Source organism: Phycodurus eques, chromosome 14 (assembly GCF_024500275.1).
Source record: "Phycodurus eques isolate BA_2022a chromosome 14, UOR_Pequ_1.1, whole genome shotgun sequence".
Lineage (NCBI taxonomy): Eukaryota > Metazoa > Chordata > Actinopteri > Syngnathiformes > Syngnathidae > Phycodurus > Phycodurus eques.
In genome coordinates, this window is record NC_084538.1 from 11,513,148 (window position 1) to 11,536,343 (window position 23,196).

A 23,196-nucleotide genomic window follows, 5' to 3' on the forward strand; every position below is an offset into this window, starting at 1 on the left:
TATGACATGAGTTCGCCCACGTGGGTTTCATTTAGACCATTTTTCTTGCTCAGACTTCTGTCAGAGTGGCAAAAGTGTACCTGTCACTGCTACAAAAGCACAGATTTCTCATTATCCAAGAAATGTGTGTCTCAAGGGAGGCCATATAATGAATCTTTGTGGCTTTTGTGGATTTTTTAGTGGCAAATGAAGGCGGGAGAAATTATACAATCTTGTTTCTTGTTGTCCTACATGTCAAATAAATTCCAGAATTAATTAGATGAAGTTGTCCGTGTATCAAGGTGAAGCATTTTGATTTTGTATTTCAAAGGCTGTGATTATTCAGGTGTGAGGTTAACTGACAGCCATGAATAACATTTATGACTTGCAAATGACCATTTGGGCCGCGTATTAATTCACTCATCAGTCTTCAGGATTCATGCACAGGTGCTTGTTCATGCAAATTTTTCTGGGAGGTCCTTGGCTATTAGATGATATATATATAACACAGCATGCCATATGAATAATTCAGCCATGATACTAAATTAGCATCCTGATGAGCACATTTTGTGCTTTGAGTAGTCACGCAGAGTGGACATTTCTAATAAATGTTACAGGATTCTTGTTGCTAATAGATCGGCATTCGTTTCCAGATCTCGTTGAAGCAAAACTCGTGGGCATTCTGGACATTCTGGATGAAGACAACCGTCTTCCTCAACCCAGCGACCAACACTTTGCACTGGCTGTCCACAGCAAGCATAAAGACCACTTCAGACTTACGGTTCCACATCTTAACTCCTTGCGCCTCAACACTCAGACACACGAAGACACGCGTCTAGTTGTCTTCTATTGTCATTCTCTGCCATTGTGTGGGCGGTGAGATCGCCTCCACATTGGTTTCATCTTTACGATCAATATTACCAGACCTGTGTGCTACAGCAGTTACATGACTGACGCGCACACTCTTACTCCCTGCCTTTCTCTGCTTTTGCTGCTCTCGTTTGTCTCAGCCATCTCTTTGCAAGCTTGAAATCCTGTTAGATTGAATTCTTCTTCTTTAAAAGGAACTCATTGAAATATTATCTTTAAAAAAGGTAACCATATATCGATGAAAAGATAATCTGTTGATAACCAAAACAGCACCTTCCCAGACACGTAAACAGTCTCTCAGATTAACTGAAAAGTGTGGCGTTTTACCGGCTGCCACTCAGAGTTTTTAAATGAGATGCATGCGTAGTAGAGATGCTATTATGTTGTGAGGAAACATCTTTTGCCTTTGCCGTTGTTCCTTCAGATTACAACATTCAGATTAGGTTCTCCAAGTCTGCCTCTGTCCAGTTTGCCTAAACTCTTGTTGTTGCACTGCTTTATCTCCATATAGTAATTTTTTTTTCTTAAACACCAGTTTCACTTAACATGTTGTAATAAACAGTACAGAGGGTCCAAGGGTTACTATGGTACCGACATACGTAAAACGTTTCGAGGTTAAGAACAGAGTGCAATTTTTGTGCAGCCGCGTAAGAATATATGAGGGGCCGTTAGGGACATTATTCAGAATTAGCTCTCACACCTACTATTCAAATGCTCTCACACACACAAACTACTGAAAGGCTCTCATTATCACAAGTCAAATGTGCTCATGAGCACTTATAAAACGCTCTTACAAACACTGTCAAACACCCATATGCAAGACTAAAAGTCTAGCTCTCATAAACACTATTGAAATGCGCGCACAGGAGCATGTCACTGGCGCTCACGCGAGCATGTTTCTGACATTCACGTGCGCATGTCACTGACGCCCAAGCATGCGCATCAATCACATTCACACGCACGTCACTGGCGGTCACGCAGGCACGTCACTGGCGCTCACGCGTTCATGTCACTGACACTCACGCAGGCATGTCAAACACGTTCACGCGCACGTCGATTATGCTCACACGCGAATAGTGTAAATCTTAAATTAGTTAGGTAGTTCAATTCATCCATCCATCCATTTTCTGAGCCACTTCTCCTCACTAGGGTCGCGGGCGTGCTGGAGCTCATCGGGCAGGAGGCGGGGTACACCCTGAACTGGTTGCTAGCCAATCGCAGGGCACATACAAACAAACAACCATTCGCACATGAGAAAATGCAAACTCCAGACAGGCGGGGCCGGGGATTGAACCCAGGTCCTCAGAACTGTGAGGCTGACGCTCTAACCAGTCACCCAGATATTATAGAGATGTACTGCACACACTCAGAGTGAAATATTTATATATATAATATATATATATATATATATATATATATATATTTGTATTATATATATACAATATATATATATATATATATATATATATATATATATATATATTGTATATATATAATACAAATATATCTATCTATCTATCTATCTATTGATCTTTTCTGATGTGTTCATTAATGTGGATTGTCCTAATCAAAGAAATAATTAAATACAGGTACATCTCTATAAATTATATTAGTGCCAAAAGCATTATATTGTTAGGAAGTTTAATTCAAAAAGTGAAACTCGTGTAATAGAGATGCACTAGAGACTACACACACTCACAGTCAAATATTTCATGATTTTGTTTTATATACTGTAGGTACATCTCAATAGATTAGAGTATGGTCAAAAAGTCTTTTTTTCCCCCCGAGTACTCATAGATTCATGAAACACTGGCATACTTTTCAGAGGGCAAATTCCTGCCTAATTTCTATGTTAAAAATCACTTTATTTCTTGAGTTAATTATTTATTTATTTCCACGTTATATTTTAGTTTCAAGCGATGGGGAATTTGGGGTTTTTGTTTGCTATCTGCTATAATCATCCAAATTATACATAAATATTTTAAATATGAAATATTTAACACTGAGTGTTTGCAGTGCATCTCTATAATGAGTTTCACCTTTTCACCTGAACTACCTAACTTAATTCAGATTTACACTATTCGAGTGTGAGCATAATCGACCTGCGTGTGAATGTGATTGACATGCGTGCGAGCGTCAACGACATGCGCACGTGAGTGTCAGTGACATGCGAGCGCCACTGACGTGTGCGTGATCGCAAGTGACATGCTCCTGAGAGCGCGTTTGACTAGTGTTTGTGAGAGCAAGACTTTGCCATGCGTATGAGAGTGTGAGAGCTAATCCTGAATTATGTCCCTAACGGTCCCTCATATTATGCCACGGCCATAGCAACTGAACTCAACATCATTCTTATATGTTGAAAGAATATTACTACCGTAAGACATTTAAAACATTATGATAACAATATGTACAAGTAAAGGGCTTACCCATAATAGACGCTTGGTCCTCTCTGCAGTAAGTAAACGCCCCCTATTTTATTGTCAATTTTTTTTTTTCGGCTAGGAGAAATCATGCATTTCTATGTGTTAAATTTTGTCCAAAAGGGTCAATTTTGAATCCCTACTTAAATGACCAAATATGGTTCATTGCCTGGGAAATTGGCTTCAGTTTTCTAGTGCTTTTCTGCCTTCAAGGTGCTTGAAACACTTTTAATGTCACCTCGTTCACCAACTGAATATTGATGGTGGCATATGTTGCCATGGAGGGAACATCTGAGGGCTCGATATCTTTCTCAGGGATCAAAGCAACAACCTTCAGTTGGAGAGACAACCACTCCACTATCTGAGCCAAGCCAAATGTGCTACCTTTTTACAAGTACTAATTATGCAAGTCCTCTTATAAAGCCGAGATGTAATGGATAATTATATACATGTATGGTAATGCACTTTAAGTGTACCTTGTAGTACATGTGCAAGACAACTTGATTTATGCAAGCAGCCAAGCAGTCAAATTAATGCAAATTACACTTTTTTAAAGATTATACTCACTACGGCGCTATATAACGGATGGCATCTTTGTCGTTTTTCAGTCCAACTCCGCTGAGCCAAACCAGCCTTCCTCAATCAATACTGTTGCAGCATGCAGTTGATAAACAATGTTCTACTGCATAGACAGTGATGGATAAGTCAAGAGTGAAATCATTACATTTGTGGTTCAACACTGTCAATATAGCAGATTTGATGTCTCTTGCTCTGCCTCTCAGGTTCCTAGGAAGTCAAAACTGACTATTCATCGGAATCTCCGGGATGATGAAGGCTTTATCATCAGGCACTTTGCTGGAGCTGTCTGCTATGAAACGGTAATTTGTCCCACAGTCTCTAATATATGGAGTAGTGTTGCCATCTTAAATATGCAAGCATGCGTTATACAGTGACGACAGCAAGCAGTGCAAACTACAGTGGAAAATTAACGGAGCAATGCAGTTCGGAGTTGTTGATGAAATATTACAGCAGATTCTAAATGGGTGTCAAATCTGGATCCAGCTTCTCATTTTAAAACACATTTGTCATTTTCGCATCAATGACTCTATAAGAAAGTTAATATGAATAAAGTTGATGTCAGCTGTGTGTATTGATGTCAGCTGTGTGTATTGACAGATAGCACTAGAAGCTGCTTTATATCTGCGACTTATTGCATTTTTTTTAACGGAAAGTCAAATACTGATTGTGTTTGTGTCAACAGACTCGTTTTGTGGAGAAGAACAATGACGCCCTCCACATGTCCTTGGAGAGCTTAGTTTGCGAATCTAAGGACAACTTTGTTCGACAGCTGTTTGAGACCTCCACGTTTAACAAGGACTCCAAACACAAGGCGGGAAAACTCAGCTTCATCAGCGTTGGAAACAAATTCAAGGTCAGAGAGGCCCCAGAGTTTGTCATATTAAACACACAAGGAAGTAAACAAGCTCCTCCTGTTAAGCGATTAATATTATCAAAAGATGAATAGGTATAAAAGAAATCGGAATGATGAATCTGAATATTCATGAATAATTGATAGAACTGAATTGTGTTAACCTCCAAATTTTTATTTATTTATTTATTTTATTCATTTAGTTTTTTATTAAGCCATTCAGAAGTTGGCTTTTCTCCGGGTCCTCCTGCTTCATCCCGCATTCCATAAACATACATTTTAGGTTCATGGAAGACTCTAAATGGTACGTAGGTGTAAATGTGAGTGTGAATGATTTTATTTTTATTGATTTAAAAAAAAAAAATATTATTAATACTGTATGAGCCCTGCGATTGGCTGAACTAGTCCAGGGTCCAGCTATTCCGAGAACCTAATGAGGACAAGCTCTAGATGGATATACTGTGGTTTACTTCTCTGTAAATATAGTCAATTATTGTTTTACGATGGAGATAGAGAGTCTGGGATTAATTAGGTTACTTTACATTATTTAGAAAAGTAACAATCAGGGTGATAGAATAGATTGTATTCGACTTTAGAGCTTCCACTTTATTCTCCTTTTCTAGATACTTTTTCCTCTCCCTTCTTCAGTGGAGTATACTTCTTCTAATTTCTAGACATCTCAGCCTCTTTGTGAGAGAATACAGCTGAATTAAGTCAGCTTCAGGTATTACAGAGCAGTGATGGGAAAATTGAAAAGAAGGTTGGAAAAAAACACCTGAAATGAGACACTCACAAAAGAGTGTTTATTGAACCAAAAGCACACAGTGTTCACGTCATCTGTTTGTTTCAAAAAGAGGGAGTCTGACCCCCCCAGTCATCTCCCCCACCCCCACCCCCACTCCCTCCGTCAGGTACAAACTACGCGATGTGTTTTTCAACAGACTTTATCACTGCTGCGAATGCCGCAGGGCTTTCATCACTAATGCACCAAACACGGACTCTCGCACAAAGACAATGCCGTTCAATAAGGTGCTGGTGGCCCAAGAGTGTTGCAGAGGATGTGTGGCGCCCACAACCTATGTGGCCGGCTCAACTTCATATCACATTCCTCAAACAAAAGAATTATGAGTCCTTGTCTACTTTTGTTCGCAGACGCAGCTCAACTTACTGCTGGAAAAGCTTCGTAGCACTGTGAGTTATAATCACCATGGCATTGTAGACTCAAATCAAAACTTCTACTGGCAGATGCATTTTCTAATGGTTGCCCTCTTTCCGTGCAGGGCTCCAGTTTTATCCGCTGTGTCAAACCCAACCTGAAAATGGTCAGCCACCACTTTGAAGGAGCTCTCATTCTCTCACAGCTGCAGTGCTCAGGTAACATGTTTTTACGGCTGTCTGATAGTATAGTGCCTACTGTTGTGTTGGAATGTAATCAGCTAGACTTAAACGAACAGTCAAAATGTATTTTATAAATCAATTAATAGTCAAAAGGATGCAGATTGACTCTTTTTAACAAAAGACTCCAAAAAGCAAGAATTGTCAGGCTTGAAGCAAGCGTAAAAACAGTAGGAACAATCGACGAGAAATGAATCAGCCAAATAAAAATCATGTTTTGAATGGAAAATTATTGTGAAAGAGTGGCAGCTAATACTTAGACTAATTACAAAACAAGACATAGGTAAGAGCGCTGGAGAGTGGCAGAAAGCTGATAGGTAGACAGAGATGTGAGGGACATACAAAATCCTTAAAATAATATATTTAAAAATATTTTAAAATGAATACAAAATAAAATATAAGCTAGAAAAATAACAAAATTCCCCAAAATGAATGTAAAATAAATAAAACTCAATCTTGTGGAGTAAACACTTGAACATGAAATACTACTAAGTTTTAGTGCATTGTTTTTGTCAGGTCATCATCCGCCTGTTTTTTAGCCTACTGCATTTCAAGATGTTTTTATTTCACTCAGGAATGGTGTCTGTGCTAGACCTGATGCAGGGCGGGTTCCCCTCCAGAGCCCCCTTCCATGAGCTTTACACCATGTATAAACAGTACATGCCTGATAAGCTTACGCGACTGAACCCACGACTTTTCTGCAAGGTGCAATACTTTCTCCCTCAGTGATGCCCAGTTATATTTAGATAACACAAGTGATTAAGATGGACAGTATTTCGATGTTTACTATTATGTATATGTTGTTCTGTAGGCTTTGTTCAAAGCGTTTGGACTGAATGACAATGACTTTAAATTCGGGTTGACCAGAGTGTTCTTCCGCCCGGGAAAGGTAACCGAAAAAGCTGATGTCCTGTAAAACACAAATATGCCCTAAAATGGCCCAATTAAAGTAATTGTTGATTGTGTGTTCTCAGTTTGCTGAGTTTGACCAGATCATGAAGTCAGATCCTGACCACCTGGCAGAGCTTTTGAAGAAAGTCAACAAGTGGCTGGTGTGCAGCCGTTGGAAGAAGGTCCAGTGGTGTAGCCTGTCAGTGATCAAACGTGGGTCCAGTCGACCACACATAATGTCTCCTACACAAGTGTCACAAATCTGCAGCATAGTCACTCCCCTCCAGTAAATTATAGTGCCCTGATGGCGTTACTAAAGTCATACTTCACACCCTTGAATTTATTCGTAATGTGGAAAGTAGCTTGAAGCAATTTTAAATTTTACTCTCAAAGCAGTCAGCACTGCAGCACTTGATACTGTGCTTGCTTGTGGAATCCTACTATTTTACAGCAAACATTCTGCTCTTTGTTTTGAAAGCATTCAATTAAATTATGGAAGAAAATTGCCTGCTTGATGAGGGACTTCCTGCAGTAACAGACCATATAAGTACTGTATTGTATTTCAGTAGTCATTTATTTTATTTTGTGTGTGTGCGCGTGCGCCCATGCGTGTGTGAGTGTGTAAGAAAAATGTGATTTCCCACAGGGGTTAGATATGCTTTTAGGGGCGTTAATGCTGAATCCCATTACAGCATGTATGATGGTGTCAGATTTCTCTGTGATAGAACATTTTTGCTTAGGTTACAAATCTATTGTGTTTCTCTTTTTCCACTGTCGCCAGTCAAGAACAAGATGAGCTACAGAGCTTTGGCATGCATTAAGATTCAGAAGACGGTGCGCATGTGGTTATGTAAGCGGAAGCACAAGCCACGGTGAGTCTCCCCCTCGGTATACCCACTTTAGTAATTCAAGACTCACTATTGTCACTTTATTGTCATAGGCTGAGCAGAAACACAGCGGTTTTACAAAGCAAAGACATTTTTACTGGGCCAGGTCCCTTCATAGAACTTGAAATTTAAAAAATAAATAAATAAAATGGAGTATACTGTAATAAATAATGTACCGTGGAACCTCTAAGGTCCTAAAACCAGACACTGGTACAGACTCTGGTCACCTCCGCTTTGTTGGGATTTCAAAACCGGGTTTCCCATATACTATAAATATTAAAAATTTAAATAATTCATTCTGGTTGCAAACTGACACCATTATTAAACTTGTATTAACTGTACATGGAACATTTTTAACATTAACAAATTTGGACATGATTTCCATTGGTCAGCGACAAAGTTTATAAATAGATAAATAATCCTGAACTTCAATACTAAAGGCATAATGCCAAAGGAAAGTCATGTCCAATCTCACCATTGTAATAGATTTTCAACAAATTGCACAAATTATTGCCGTGCAAGTTGAGTGGGTCCTCATACTGTATAATTAAATTGTATATGTTTGTTTTTTTACACAGTACTCCAAAATGTCTTTTTGGAATGTCATTGAGAATGAATGTCTTACTTTGCCTTTATAAAAGAATCCCACTGTTCTCTTTATTTGGTTCTATTTTAAAAAGCTGGTAAAGGCAGCCATTCAGAAAATCTGGTTATATGTCATTATAGCATCGATGGTATGGTAAAGGTGAAAAACCTGAAGAAGCACATAGAGCGCTTCAACGAGGTGGTCAGTGGGCTGAAGGAGGGCAAACAGGAGATGGCCAAGCAGGTCCAGGTGCTGGCAACCAGCATAGACTCTCTGTTATCCATGATAAAGGTGAGTCATCATGAATATGCCCTTCCTTCTTATGGCATACAACGATTATTGTCCAGTTATAAAGACTGATCTTTTTATAGGGACTGTAAAGCTGCTTACTGTATGCTATCAGTCTTCATCAGTCAGATTCTCTACTTTTTATTCAGGCTTAGCATTGGGTATATGCGAAACCAAATCCCACATTCGGCAAAACAGGTCGCTTCTTCCGGCTCGGACAAATCTCGGAACCGTATAGCAGGAGACTGGAACAAAGGACCCATGGAAGCTTTAAATGTCTACAATGTCATTTGCTTCACACAAAATGTCTTCTAGAGCTACCAAATGATGACAATATCACGTTTAGGTGTTGTTTGTGTTTACATATATCATATTTTTATGAATAAATGATATGCATGTAATTAACTTTTGTCTGAAGACACCAGCCATATAGAAAACAAAATTTTAGCCAGTTTGGGTTCAACCGATCCTGTCATCATCCCATTGTTATGCTAGTTATCAAGGCATACACAGGAAGTCCGCTAACTTGTTTACGGTATTTGGTCATGTGATGTTCCCCATATAGTGGATTGAGGTGTGCATTAACTATTTTGTTTTGAGTTTGCTTCAACACTCATGAATGTTATATGTTTACACTTGTGCACACAGAAGTCTTCCTTGCCAAGTGCCCAATCCTCATGTTTTCTCTCTCAATCGATATTTTCAATCGGCTCATGTGGAAGAAAGCCTTTCTTCAATAATGTCATTTAGTGTGGCTGTTCCTTATATGATCAAACTTGATTAGTGAAATCCCAGTTCACCCTTTGGCAATAAACACAACTTTTATTGCAGCTGCCAAGAACTGTACAGCAAATCACCAACCAATCAACATCCCATTCAGTGAGCATTCCCCGCAAGTGCCGGTTTTCTTCAAACTGTTGCTCCTCATGCACCATTAGCAGCTACAATAAGTGAGTGGTGATGATGCCTGCGGCGTCCTTGCTGACAGTGACGCAATGTTGAGTCCTGACCCTTCCTATCCCCGCGTCATCACAGTCAGCCTCTCAACCCCCTTATTCTTCCGTTAGCCTATTAGCAGACCAACGTCAACACTCACAATGCTCTGAGCACTGCGTCGCTGAGTGAATAATTTATGGGATGCAATGCCTGTCATTCACCTCTCCATACATTGGGGACAAGGCCTTGTCACCTCCCATCTTTGTGTTCCTGTTAGTGACTCACTCTAATGAATCTGCACAATATACTGACCTCTCCTCCCCTCATTAATTGACAAGTACTGCAGGCAGTCAGTAAAAAAAAATTTCATTCGCTTTGTTGCTGCATGATAAAATGCATTCATTCATTTTCCGAACCGCTTATGCTCACTAGGGTCACAGGCGTGCTGGAGCCTATTTTTGGCACCAAACAAACGTCATACAGTCACTAAAAGTATTTCAAAGTTGGAGATAACTTTCATCTAAAAAAAAAAAAAAAAAAAAAAAAAAAGATTATTCCAATTTTATTACCTCTGAAAACGTTATGGTTTTTTTTTTTATAGCAGTTTTTGTGGGTCTCAATATCGGTCTCAAAATCTTAAATCTTTTTCAATAGAAATGGTTAAAAATATATATATCATTTTACACTTGAGACTATATGAGTCCCAGAATGCACATGTCATGGAAACAATGAGTTCCAGTCCTGGAACAATCAGTTCCTGGAATTTATCATCACAGAATACAGATACAGTAATCCTCCGCTATATCACGGTTCTTGCTCCACAGTACTGCTATATTACAGATTTTTATTGCAGTTGTTACTCTCTTTTAAACTGTTTGGACAATATTTTTGTTATCCATTGCTCTTTCTCTCTATCAGTATATTATGCCACGATAGCATTTTTTTTTAGAACAACATATTTTTTCAAAAACATTCACGATAAACGATAGTATTGTTGAAGTGTTTTTTTTTTATTATTATTCACGGATATAATGATATTAAAGCATAATTACACATTACAAATTGTGCACTGGTAATCAAACATGAGCACAACTGTGTAATGTTCTCTCATTTACTAAATAAAAGTAGGGCTGCATTTCACAATATGAAAATATCTGTTCCAATCAAACTCTTGCCATCATAATACATTCAGTAACTGTACAGGCAATTGTTTTATTATCAATTTCCTGTCCAATTAACTTTTAGGCAGGTTACCATTATGACTAGGGGCCTAGCTAGGGGTAGATACATTTGAGCCCCCAAGTCATCAATGATGAATGAATATGAACCAAGAGTTCGAGCAGGCTGAGACAACATCAGTCTTTGTGTGCACCACAGTTCAAATAATAGCGTTCACATTTGGCTACTGTAAATGAAGCGCACTAGCAGAGCAATCCCATGAGAATAAATTTTAACTGAACCAAACCTGATAAGTGACCACAGCCATAGATATACTGTATGTCAGTGAGCTACAGTATCACTGATCTTCATCTTTTGACCTCTTCTCGCCTCCAACAGAGTTCAGTTATGAACCGGAAAGAGATTGACACAGAGTACCAGGTGTTAGTGAAACGCTCAGAGCGGCTGCTGTCCTCCATGCAGAAGAAGAAACAGCAGGAGGAGGAATCTGAGAGGCTGAAGCGCATAGAGGAGGATTTGGAGAAAGAGAGGAAGCGGCGGGAGAAGGAAGAGCAACAACGCGAGCAAGAGGAAGAGGAACGAAGACTGTATGTGGCAACAAGGGGAAATATTTGCATGAAATATTTTGTGAATGTGTTCAGGGTTTGGTCATAATATGTCTCAACTCTCTAGGAAATCAGAGATGGAGCTAAAGCGGAAAAAGGAAGAGGAGGATAGGAAAAATCGAGAGGAAGAGGAGAAGGTTCTGCAGGTTTGGGCAGCTGTCATTTGTTATATTTGTCTGTTTTGTATTCAACAAATTGATGTCTGCAGGACAACTGCACAAGTTAAGAAAAGCCCCCAAAATTGTGTTTGAATAAAAGAACATACTCTGTCCGGACTGCATTAATCTCGCTTAAGAAGAGCACTACTACCTACTCCCCTTCCTAGAAAAAATGCTTAAACCCAGTCAAATCTACTTGTCATTCACACAGAATTGCACTCTAATCATGGGTTCATCAGGAGCTTTCTTGAAAGCAGTATCATGTATTTAGGAAATGTTACTGTTTTACCTCAGTGGCCTCACAAAAATCAACCCAGCAATACACGGGATGATTTTCCTTTCTTATGACTTGCTCACCAATGTTGGGGTAGCAGTACCTCATCTGTAAGCATTTAGTCTTAAAAACTATTTGTTATAGGCATGCTAGTCTGCATCCTAAAGACTGTCGAGGTCTTGGAGGGAAGCAGCCCCAAACCCATGCCCTCAAAATCCAGCTCAGGAGTTTAGTAACCCATCACGCTGACCTCTCCCTGCATGCTGCATATCTTTGAGCTACTTCTCCATGTGGCTTGCAAGTAAAATATAGCTGCTAATTGAATTTCCCCTTGGGGTATTGTAATGAGTATATAATAAAGTTTAAAATTACTTTAAATTAAGAGTGTACTAGGGAATTGTGACTGGCTTTATACTGCTCCATGCAACAAATTGACTGTATTGTGTTCACTCCCACTGCTCTCATATCTTTTTATTTGGACAACAGTACACGCTGAAGTTTCCCAGAGAAAGCCGGACATAAAACAACTGCACTGCAGTAAATAGATACATTTAGAAAGCAGCAATTGGAACATGGTATACAGTGAAGCAGTATATGTTATACAAACGCATTAGCAGGCCAATAGGAAAAGGTATTTGTGTAAAAAGGGGAAAGCTTGTTTTATTTATTTATTTTTGACAGCACATCACGTCTTACATAACGAGTCTGCCATTTCCTTCCAAGAATGTAGTTCGAGTCGTCTCCGTTAAATTGGTATTGAAAACTATACATACAGTACACTGATCAGACTTAAAAAACAGGGAAACTAAATCACACATCTCACAATTTAATGATTTGTATTTATTTATCAATTTTTTATTGTATTACATAGTATAATTGGTTGAGAACATAAAGTAATGATCTCACACTGGAGCTTTGTGCTGCCCTCCCAATGGCTTGGTACTACAGTGTGCTAGGAGTCATAGTGCGATGCTGTACGATCTGCACCATCTAAGCAATTCTGTGGGCTCTAGATGGCACCCCCTGCAAAACCATTCCTTCATAGAGTTTGTCTTGTAAATTGCAATAGCTTCCCACTTGTTGTCTGTCCAATTTGCACAATATTTAGGTGAAATTGATTTACAATGTTTATTGCTTCCTAACTGGACAACTTGATAGCCCATCATTGGGCTTGACTTTGAGTTCGACTGAGATTATTATGTGTGTCTTTATTTTTTGAACAGTGTGTTTTTCTAACATTTTCCCACATTATCACTTTCTGCCCAAATGAAGACAACGTTTTTTTTATTTTTTTTGTCCTGTTTGCCTGTTAGGTCAAACAGAATCTATGCCGGAACAGTTTTAATGTCCCACCGTGGACTTTTTAAGCTGCCACTGTGGTTCTTTGTATTTTGATGGATTTTTATTGAAAATTTCAGTTGGCCAGAACAAGGTTTTAAAGGGGAGTGACAGAAAAAAATAAAGGGGAAACACAGTGAAAAGATAAATAAAGATATAGGAAGATAAGACAACAAAAGGCAGGACATTAACTGTAATAAAGATGAGGATAGTAAATCATTAGATGCCTCGTACAATAACACATTAGATTTGAGTGTTTTATGGGGCAGTAGTGCTACATACACCTTGTGAAGGAAAGACAGGACAAAATAGGACAGGGCTGGACAGGAGGGGAAGCATGCAGGACAGAGGTAGTGGACCTGGCTGTACAACTGAAGTGTGGTGGGAGTGACTAATGTAAATTCGAAACATCTTTAGAAATAGAGTGCAGGTGAGGGCATACTAAGGAGGTTCGTATAGTTACGAGCAATTTATCACAATGAGTGAGTGGCCCCACACCAAACGAATAAGTCTAGAGGTGAGCATCTGTGGACTCGGGTAAGTAAATTGACGCCATCTTGCATGCACAATAACATTCAGAAGTGACTTGTGGCCTGCACCGTGGGGGCTGAGGACCCCACCGCCACCGCCTCCCCCCACCCCCAACAGAGCCTGTGTGAAATTGTGAGAAAGACAAAAAGTAAATAAATAAATGAGAAAGTAAAACAACATAAACAACAACAAAGGATACAGAAGGCAAAACTTTACTATTACCTTTACAATATAATGTTATTATCAGATTGCATTTTACCTTGGCAGATGAATGAAAGATCTAGGTTCAGCATGTTGAAGAAGGGTGACCAGCTATTTGTTTAATTATGTAATTGATGTTTTCTAATGAAATATATTCTATGATGAGATTTCAACAGTGATTATTATTGATAGTTTATTTTTCCAGTTTAGTAAAATTGTTTTCTTAGCGATAGCTAACACGAGTATTGATTGTGAATATTTATTTGAGAGTTCGATTATGCTTAAGTAGGCGATTATGCACAAACTTGGGGGAAGTGGTATTCTGCAGTTCAAAATATATGAGAGTTTCTGCGTGACCAAAGTCCAAAAGCATTGAGTTGCTGTGCATTCCCATGAAAATAGGTGTCTGGAGTATTTTTAGTGCAGTGTGTGCATATGTTAAATGGAGAGAAGCCCATTTTATGCATAGTGTATTGTGTAACGTGTGTTCTGTGAGCACTTTATATTGTATAAGCTGTAAATTTGTATTTTTTGTCATCCTAAATGTATTGTTACATATATGCATCCAGTAACTATGGTCAGCAGACTTAGAAAGGTCTTCTTCCCATTTAGTGATTGGTAAGTACATTGATATTGTACCTGTAATTAATTTCACAAAACTCCTCTATTTGCTTAACAAACCCCAGCAGTTGAAGGGTGCTCTGAAGTTTTGGGGATTCTTTTTTTTAATTATTATTGCTGTTTTTAATTTATTGTATTCAAGGAAGTTTCCGCTTCTTATTTTAAATTCTTGGAACAATTCATCACGTCACAAAAATAGCATTGTTAAATGGTTGTTGTTGATGGTCAATTCCAAATTATTCCCATGTACTAAAATAAATGGATATGTTGTTAATTTTTAAATCTGGATTGTGCCAGAATGGGGAGAGTATCCTGGAAGCAAATTGAGATTCTGTAGCTTCTAGACTTTTCCACCAACCGGTTAAGGTGGATGCAATTACTGGGTTCTTGAAACAGTTATGCCGTTTGAGACTTGTAGAAATAAATGGGAGTTTTGAGAGTTTGATATTATTGCAATCCAATTCCTGCCAAGAATGATGCTCCTCATTGTGGTGCATCCATTTGATAAGGTATTGTTATTGGTTAGTTAAATAATAGTGTTTAAAGTTGGGAGCATTTAGGCCCCCGCCTGTGGGGAGTTTGCATGTTCTCCCCGTGCCTGGGTGGGTTTTCTCTGGGCACTCCGGTTTCCTCCCACATCTCAAAAACATGCGTGCTCGGTTAAATGAAGACTCCAAATTGCCCATAGGTGTGAATGTGAGTGCGAATGGTTGTTTGCTTCTATGTGCCATGCACAGGTTGTACACCTCCTCCCTCCCATAGATAGCTGGGATAGGCTCCAGCAGCCCACGACCCTAGTGAGGATAAGCGGTAAATAAAATGGATGGATGGATGATGCAGTAATCTGATAATTGTGAAAATGTATTTATAAGATTGAAGACAGCGTGAAGAGATGACTTGGGTTTTTGTAAATAAAGGTCAGCCGCGTACAAATTGATTTTGTGTTCTGCTATTGGCGAGCAGATACCTTCAATACTAGCTCTTTGATGTATAGCAGTTGCTACTGTTTTGATGAATATTGCAAATAGCATTAGTGAAAGTGGGGACCCTTGTCTGGTTCAGCTTTGTCGAGAAAAACTTTGTGATTTGATTCTGTTCGTGGTGACTGTCGCTTTTGGCAAGTTGGATAATGCTGCTATCTAATGTATAAATAAGTCTCCAATCCCAAATTTGCAAAGTACTGCAAATAGGAACGACCACTTAACTTTATTGAAAGCCTTATCTGCGTCAAGTCACATGATGATTGCTTTTAAATTTTTTACGCTGTGACATGCTTATTAAATTTAGTCGACGTCTGACATTATTTGTGGAACTTCAATCATTAATGAAACCTGTCTGGTCACAGTGGATTATCGACTGAAGTCTTGCTGCAAGGGCTTTAGATATAATCTCGATATCTATATTAATCAGTGATAAGGGCCAATAATTAGCCGAGAGAGTGGGGTCTTTGCCTGGTTTTAGTAGTAGCGTGATTGCAGCTGTGTTCACATGGTTATTAATTGGACCTTTATCTTTTATCTCCTTCATTGTTCTGCAAAATAGAAGCGCAAGTATTGACCAGAAATGTTTAATAAATTCAACCGAAATTCCGTCCCGACCAGGCTCTCTTCCTGACTGCATATTTTTTAAATCACTGTAATATAATTCTGTGATGGTTAACGGGGTGTCGACACTGTCCTTAGTTTCTGTTTAATTGAGGAATTTTTTGATCATTAAGAAACGTTTCCATTACTTGTTGGTCTGGGTTGTTCAGAGATGCATATCAGCTGCTATAATGTTAAATATTTCATTTAATTCTAGGGGTGACTATGTACAATTGTTGTTTGAATCTTGATTGACTGTATTTAATCATTTTTCTTTATTGCGTTGAAGTTGATTTGCAAGAAATTTGCCCGATGTATTATTGCACTCAAAGTTGGTGTATCTTAACTGTTGTTGTACAACTGTTTGAGAGGAAAATAATTTTTGAGAGAGCGGTATACGGATGGAAATTTTTTTTGTACTGTCTTCTTTTCTTCTGTTACTATTTTAAAAAATAAGAGAGATTTTTAATCACACTTGCATTGGGGTAAATTTGGAAATTACAATATTTAAAATGAATATTTTATTATTTATTAATGAAGGCCTGTAGTTCAAAGGTCAGTATTGTAGGGCATGACAAAACCATAGTGTTTGTTGAGACAAGGTAGCGGGTGCAACAACGATGAAATGATTTACCCCAAATAATTAGAGTAGTTAGTTCTTTGGTCTTAAGCGTATTAAGGACCAAGTTGTTGTCCGCACACCACCGGCCCACCAACCTCTGGACCTCATCCCTGTATGCAGTCTCATTGTCACCAGAGATGAGACCCATGGTGGTGTCGTCTGCAAATTTAATGAGCGGGTTGCCTTGGTGCGTGCTGAGTTGTGTGTACAGTAGAGCAGTTTTCCAACCTTTATTGAGGCAAGGCACCAATTTTACATTTAAAAAAATAATAATCCTCCAGTACACCACCAAACAAAAATACCAAAATAAATGATTATCTTCTCTCAATGTACTCATGAATTGACTTAGTCAATGTGAAATTGCTGCTGTTCCAGGTGGGAGATGGCAGTGTCGAGTGCTGTGACAATGGGATCCTCTGACGATCTGTTAGTTCTGTATGCAAACTGATGTGCATTGACTATGATTGGGAGACAGAACACGAGGTGACATCAGACGGGTTGGTCAAAAAAATTAATTAATTGGTGTCAGAGCGACTTGTCTGGTCATTAGTCATTGAGGCTGATGGTGTTTTTTTTGTTTGTTTTATTTTGGTGTGGGGGGGGGCAACAGTAGCCAACTTCAGGCACGGTGGGGTGAGGGTCTGGGTCAGTGACGCATTAAAGATCTTAAAGATCTTAGTGAAGACACCGGCCTACACATTCTTTGAAGACATTCCCAGTCAATCCATCTGGAGAAAACTATTGTTGTGAAAGCACTCTCAAACTGCTATTGATGTGTTTGTCTAGACACATGACCAATAAAGCTTTCTTAATAGTGGATTACCGTAATAGCTTTAATCAGGCGTGAGCACATACCAGAGTTTTGTTTTATAGATTCTGGCAAAGTAGAGACCATCCATATTAAGCCAGCATGCGGTTTGTGTGTTTGTGTTTGTGGATGATTTTACAGACGGAGCTTGAAATCCAGTTTGCTCTGGAGCGTGAGGAGCAGGTCCAGCGGACTGCCATGCTGGAGCAGGAGAGACGTGACAGGGAGCTTGCCATGAGGATTGCTCAGAGCGAGGCCGAGCTGATCACTGAAGATGGTCAGATGGACCCCAGTCTGCGCAGGTATTAAATGTAAAATAAAATTTAAAAAAGAAAAAAGGGGAAAATGCACATGGTTGCATTAGTTTTACAATGATGTGAATGAACGAGCATCAAAGCCCATATTGAACCTACTGTCTGGCTGATTTGCATGCAAGTGTAACTGCTTTTCTCCTATTACTCTGTCCTCTCTTAGTGATGAGGCTTTTTCGGATCTTCCTATCTCTGCATCCTCAGCCAAAGCCATGTAAGAACTCAGCACAACTTTATAGTGGTGTAAAAATCATTCACTTATTCTCTTACTTTAGTTCCATTAGTTCCATAACCCCGATCATAGTTCTATGCATAGCTCTGATTTGCTTTGAGTACATCACCAAAGCAAAGCCCTTGTCACCAAACCCACAGTCACCTATCAAATGTAACAATAGAGTTTTTGATTAGCTAGAATCACTGGATGTGCTATTCCAATCAAACACACTGCTTACGCTCCGTGTTTGCTCAGTTTGCTCTTTTGCTCACACGTTGATGTTTAGGCATCACGTCCTCTGAAGATGGATTTAAACTACTCAATATGGGCGCCGGTTGAGTTCTTTTATTTCACTTGATTTGCATCTTAATTTTGCGTGAATCGATGATGATTGCATTAAAAAATGAGACAGTGTTCTTTTTGCTGTTGCGACCCAGCAACTGGACAAATACATTCATTTTTCCACAGCATAGTACCTGCTCACTAAATGATGCTTTTCAATTGGCACACCTAGATATTGCAAGGTATCATTTATAGATGTCATACTGTATGAGTGACGTAAGTCACTACTGGTCACCCATCTACTGTCGAGCAAATTCACTAACGCTGCGTTGTACCTTTTGAGTTACGGAAGTGCGAGGACGCTGGCGTGTATGTTGCCGCTTAGCAACCTGTCAAAATACCAACTCAGTGATACATAGATATACTCTTTTTTTAAATTATTATTAATACTGTAAATATAAGGACCTTTCTCTTTCTCTTTACCACCCTGCTTTGTCCCATGTTAACCCCACAAGAAGCCTCACCTTCTTGTCTGACTTCCACTTCAATCATCCATCATGCTGCTGTTCAGTGTCAAGCTAGCCAGTTATCAGCTCGTGGCCAACGCTAATTACTCCTTTGCTAACATGGTACCATTAAGATAATGTTTTAATTACACCTATGAGTTATTTTTAAGCGCTATTGGATCCCTTGAAAGGCACTATACACATGTAAGCAATTATTATTGTCATTATTTTGTTGTTGTTAGTATTATTGTTATTATACACAGCAAGGAATGACAAAATAGCTAACGTTCGCTGATCCTTAAGCTCGGAATGCTGCAATATGACACTCCACAGTCTCTACTTTTCCGTTGAGTTCCATTTTCTTGCTGCCCTCAGTCTGCTCGTGTATGAAATCAGACTTGGTGCCCTCAGTCTCCTCGTGTCTGAAATCATAAACAATCATAATTATAAAGGAGACTCTTGTTCATCTAGCACAGGGGTGGCCAACTAGTCAGAGACTAAGAGCCACTTTTTTTTCTGTGTTACTGCAAAGAGCCACGTCATACACATGGAACATCATCTTTTAATCATGTATGCACGCATACACAGACCTCTGCTGAGCCAGATCTAATGAAAATAACCACACCAACATGATAATATCAGTAATTTTCAACAGTTAACATTGTGTGCACTGTCTCACACACACAAACTCTCAGTTCATTTTTGACGCATGTCATGTGACAGCTCCTGAAGAGCCGCATGAAACTAGTTAAAGAGCCCCATGAGGCTCGCGAGCCGCGGGTTGGCCACCCCTGATCTAGCAGAAGGAGTGTACCCACAAATATGCCGATGCACATGTGCTTGCATATATAGCACACAAAGCTCAACACACTTAGTTATACGTACATGGAGTACACGTATACCCACTTCTTGGCTTTGCTTGTGTAGTCTTACTGTGTATTATGAGTAAACAAAATAACCATTTGGACTCTCTCTGTTCCCTTATTGCACCAATCAACCATTTCCTATTAGCAATGGCCCATCGCTTTGTTTCCTGCCTGCACAATCTTCCTGATCATGCTTTTTCCAATGTCCCAGCTAGACTGATGATGATGGTTCTCACAACTTTTTAGTCAACATTCATTATAAGTGGTAATCTGGATGATTAGATCAGCCATCCTCTTCTCTTAGACATTAGCAGCTGTAAATAGAGGACTTAATTCTTCAGTATTATTGAATTAGCAGCCTCGACACTGCAGGAAATCTTGGGGATGTGAGTGCAGACCTGCTGTTAACTGTCTGAAGATCTGCGCCTCCCATTTGATTCATAAATAAAACTACAGAGCTAAAAGCCAGCAGATGCACATTGTCGTCGAGCAGGTTGTAAACACACTGAAACAGTCAGCAGCAAAGGTGGGGGGCAAAGTGCTGCGTTGCCCTCCTGGTGACATGCTTGATTGAATCCCGTGAGAAGCATTGCTTTTTTTGTTGTTGTTTTTTTTTTTTGTGGACCGATTGTGACGAATCTATTGTTGAAGCAACCGATTGACCAAAGAAGCCAATAAATGAATTGAGCATGCGTAAAATGTGTGTTAGCTAACACATGAGACATTAGCTCACACTTTGCGGGATGTCTTTATATCTTCATCGACTGCAGGCACAGGGTGGCTGCCCTCCTGCAGACGTCTGGTAACTGTCCAATGAATAAGAAGGCTGTCAGAGTGGGCCCAGTCCTTAAACATTTTGAGGCGGGAAAATCCTAAGTGACAGTTTAGACTAGATTGTTCCTTTTTTTGTTTGTTGTTTCAAGCCTGGAAATATTAATATTTGTTTCAAAGTCATTGTTGTGATCAAAACAACAATAAATCACTGCAGCGCTGTTGTAGCATTTGTGATTATAACCAAAGTGCGAATTTATTACACTGCTAATGTGTCCAGCATTAATTATTGATCCATCTCCTATACCACTTGTCCCTATTAGGGTGGGTGACGACATAGCTAGTCAAAGACCTGTTCACATTCACACTCACATTTTACACAATTTAGGGTCTTCAATGAATCTAATATACATGTTTTTGTGATGTGAGAAGAAGCCAGAGCGTCTGGAGAAAACCCACACAAGCAGGAGGAAAACATTTAAACTGTAACGTGAAAGGCTGGAGACAGAATTTGAATCAAAAACCTCTCAATTGTGAGGCAGATGGGCTAACCACATTCTACCGTGCTGCCCGTCCCCGTTAATTACATGTAAAATTTTAAACCCACATATACACTAACAAAAGGATATTATATTGAATACATTAACAATATGTTTGTACTCACACATGTTCATCACTAACTATTGGCCTGGCATAAATTCGTACGGTTTTCAGACAAAAAACACCTTGTAAAGCGGGAGAGGAATATCGTCATAGAAAGCAAGTGATCCTGTTTCAGTCTCCATCTCTCCCATGTGTTTTTGTCTAAAAACGGTACTACCACTTATGTTGCCTGAATAAATCCTTAATTATACTTTAGAGTGCTTCGACTAAAATCATTGCGGTGCTGATGTTTATGCTGGTTGTTAAGAATACAACTCTTGCTCATGAAAGGTGAAATATGTACTATTGTAACAGCCTCACACCATGACCTCGTATTTCCTCCGCATTGGGAGGCAGTGTACCTTTTGTGCACTGTCATTGTCTCCATCTGTATGCGTCGCACGCACACCCATCATCACCTGGTCTTCACCTACAGGGGCCCTCAGGTGCAGGCAACCAAAGCCGCTGCAGGCGTGAAAAAGTACGACCTCAGCAAGTGGAAGTATGCTGAGCTGCGAGATGTCATCAACACTTCCTGTGGTGAGAGAAACCCAGCTCCCTTGTTTGTGTGTATCATTTGCAGCACTTTTGAGGATTTCTCTCAGTTATTTCTTACAAGTATCTAGTGTGGTTGCCAAAAAAGCTGAGCCTGCAGCTGCACGGAGCGTGCGGACAGTAAAGATTTTGCGCCCAATAAATAAAGACTGATCGCTCGGTGCTCCGACAGCTGCTCATTAGGCTGGCTTTTTTTTTTTTTTTAAAGTGGCACAGAAAGGAAGGTATCGCCATTATGGAGGATGATGGACCTCTGCCCTTCCGGCTCATTCTGAGCCAACTTCTACTCTGTCAGCATGAAGAGCAGATGACTTTCCACTGGCTGCCCAGCTTATGTCTTTATGGCGGAAACTGTTATATCAAGCAACTCGGATACTTCCTGTGGGATCCCAAGGACATCTGGATAATCTGTGGAAGCTATTTCATGTTATGCCGCTGCTTACATAAATCAGTTCTTGAAGGCCAATGAATTTGAGCCTAATATTTTCTCATCCAACTGCTCAAGAGTTGATTACCTCCACCAAGGAGGATCTTTGTGTTCAACTTACAATTTTGGGTATATCAACCCGCTTTATTTTTTTAATTCCAAGAATGTTCCTGATAAATGATGATTTTTCCTCAACTGTAATTAATGTTTATTAAAGTTCCATACGAGTTGCTAATTTTTCAGCAATTTTAACTTTTTCAGACATTCATATCGCTGTCCAGCATAATCACATCAATTTGTGTTTTGCTCATGAAGAATTTCATTATTGTATCCCACCAGAGCCACCCTTGGATTCATAGTCATCCCTTTGCATCAACACAAAGTTTTTGTGTGTCGAACACGTGTCAGTTTTATCTGCATCACGTTTAAATGTAGTGCGTTTGTAACAGTATCAGATCTCAACTTGCATCAAACAAAGTTATAAATTTTTTCCCCTCATGGATTGAGTGACATTCAAAAAGTTACCTTTCATTTGCGCTTGGATTGGATTGATCCATTGAACAACCTTTACGGTTCATAATATACAGTACGATGCAAAACTCCATTTGATTAGACGCTCCATTATATTTGCTGCTTAAGCAATTCTTTAATGACCATATAGAACTAAAATGTCACTCAGTGGAGTGCAGACCTGTTCATTAACAACTCTTATGTTTATGTTCATTTGTCCATCTGTTTGTTAGTTAGCCAGCTGCGTTCCAGTTTATGGTGGCAACTGTTCCATTGATGCCAAATAAACTGCCCGATGATAGCTGGGATAGGCTCCAGCACTCCCGCGACCCTTGTGAGGATAAGCGGCTCAGAAAATGGATGGATGGATAAACACATACCTTCCTGTAGCTGTACCTTTATCCAGATGTTCACCAAAATTTAATGCTTTCTTCCTTAGCGCTGCCTATAAAACTTGCATAATTATGCAAGCAGTCTTTTTATTTGTTAACTAAGTTCAAAGTGACTTTTG

The 23,196-nt window shown here is 39.4% G+C and overlaps 1 protein-coding gene across 4 annotated transcripts in view; it reads left to right on the plus strand.

Moving 5' to 3' along the window:
- myo6b (myosin VIb) overlaps positions 1-23,196 on the plus strand; it is a 51,631-nt gene that overhangs the window by 23,653 nt on the left and 4,782 nt on the right. Inside the window, exons 16-31 of one of the 4 annotated variants that reach the window (XM_061696168.1) lie at positions 633-760; positions 4,052-4,147; positions 4,531-4,701; positions 5,851-5,889; positions 5,979-6,072; positions 6,668-6,798; positions 6,905-6,982; positions 7,068-7,197; positions 7,766-7,856; positions 8,598-8,748; positions 11,239-11,447; positions 11,533-11,611; positions 17,743-17,903; positions 18,076-18,126; positions 21,630-21,733; positions 21,957-23,039. In XM_061696168.1, the coding sequence (XP_061552152.1) occupies positions 633-760; positions 4,052-4,147; positions 4,531-4,701; positions 5,851-5,889; positions 5,979-6,072; positions 6,668-6,798; positions 6,905-6,982; positions 7,068-7,197; positions 7,766-7,856; positions 8,598-8,748; positions 11,239-11,447; positions 11,533-11,611; positions 17,743-17,903; positions 18,076-18,126; positions 21,630-21,733; positions 21,957-21,994 (1,751 nt within the window). In that variant the 3' untranslated portion in view covers positions 21,995-23,039. Of the gene's footprint in view, positions 1-632; positions 761-4,051; positions 4,148-4,530; positions 4,702-5,850; positions 5,890-5,978; positions 6,073-6,667; positions 6,799-6,904; positions 6,983-7,067; positions 7,198-7,765; positions 7,857-8,597; positions 8,749-11,238; positions 11,448-11,532; positions 11,612-17,742; positions 17,904-18,075; positions 18,127-21,629; positions 21,734-21,956; positions 23,040-23,196 lie in introns of those variants that run through there. The other 3 variants (XM_061696166.1, XM_061696167.1, XM_061696169.1) reach the window with 3 other exon arrangements.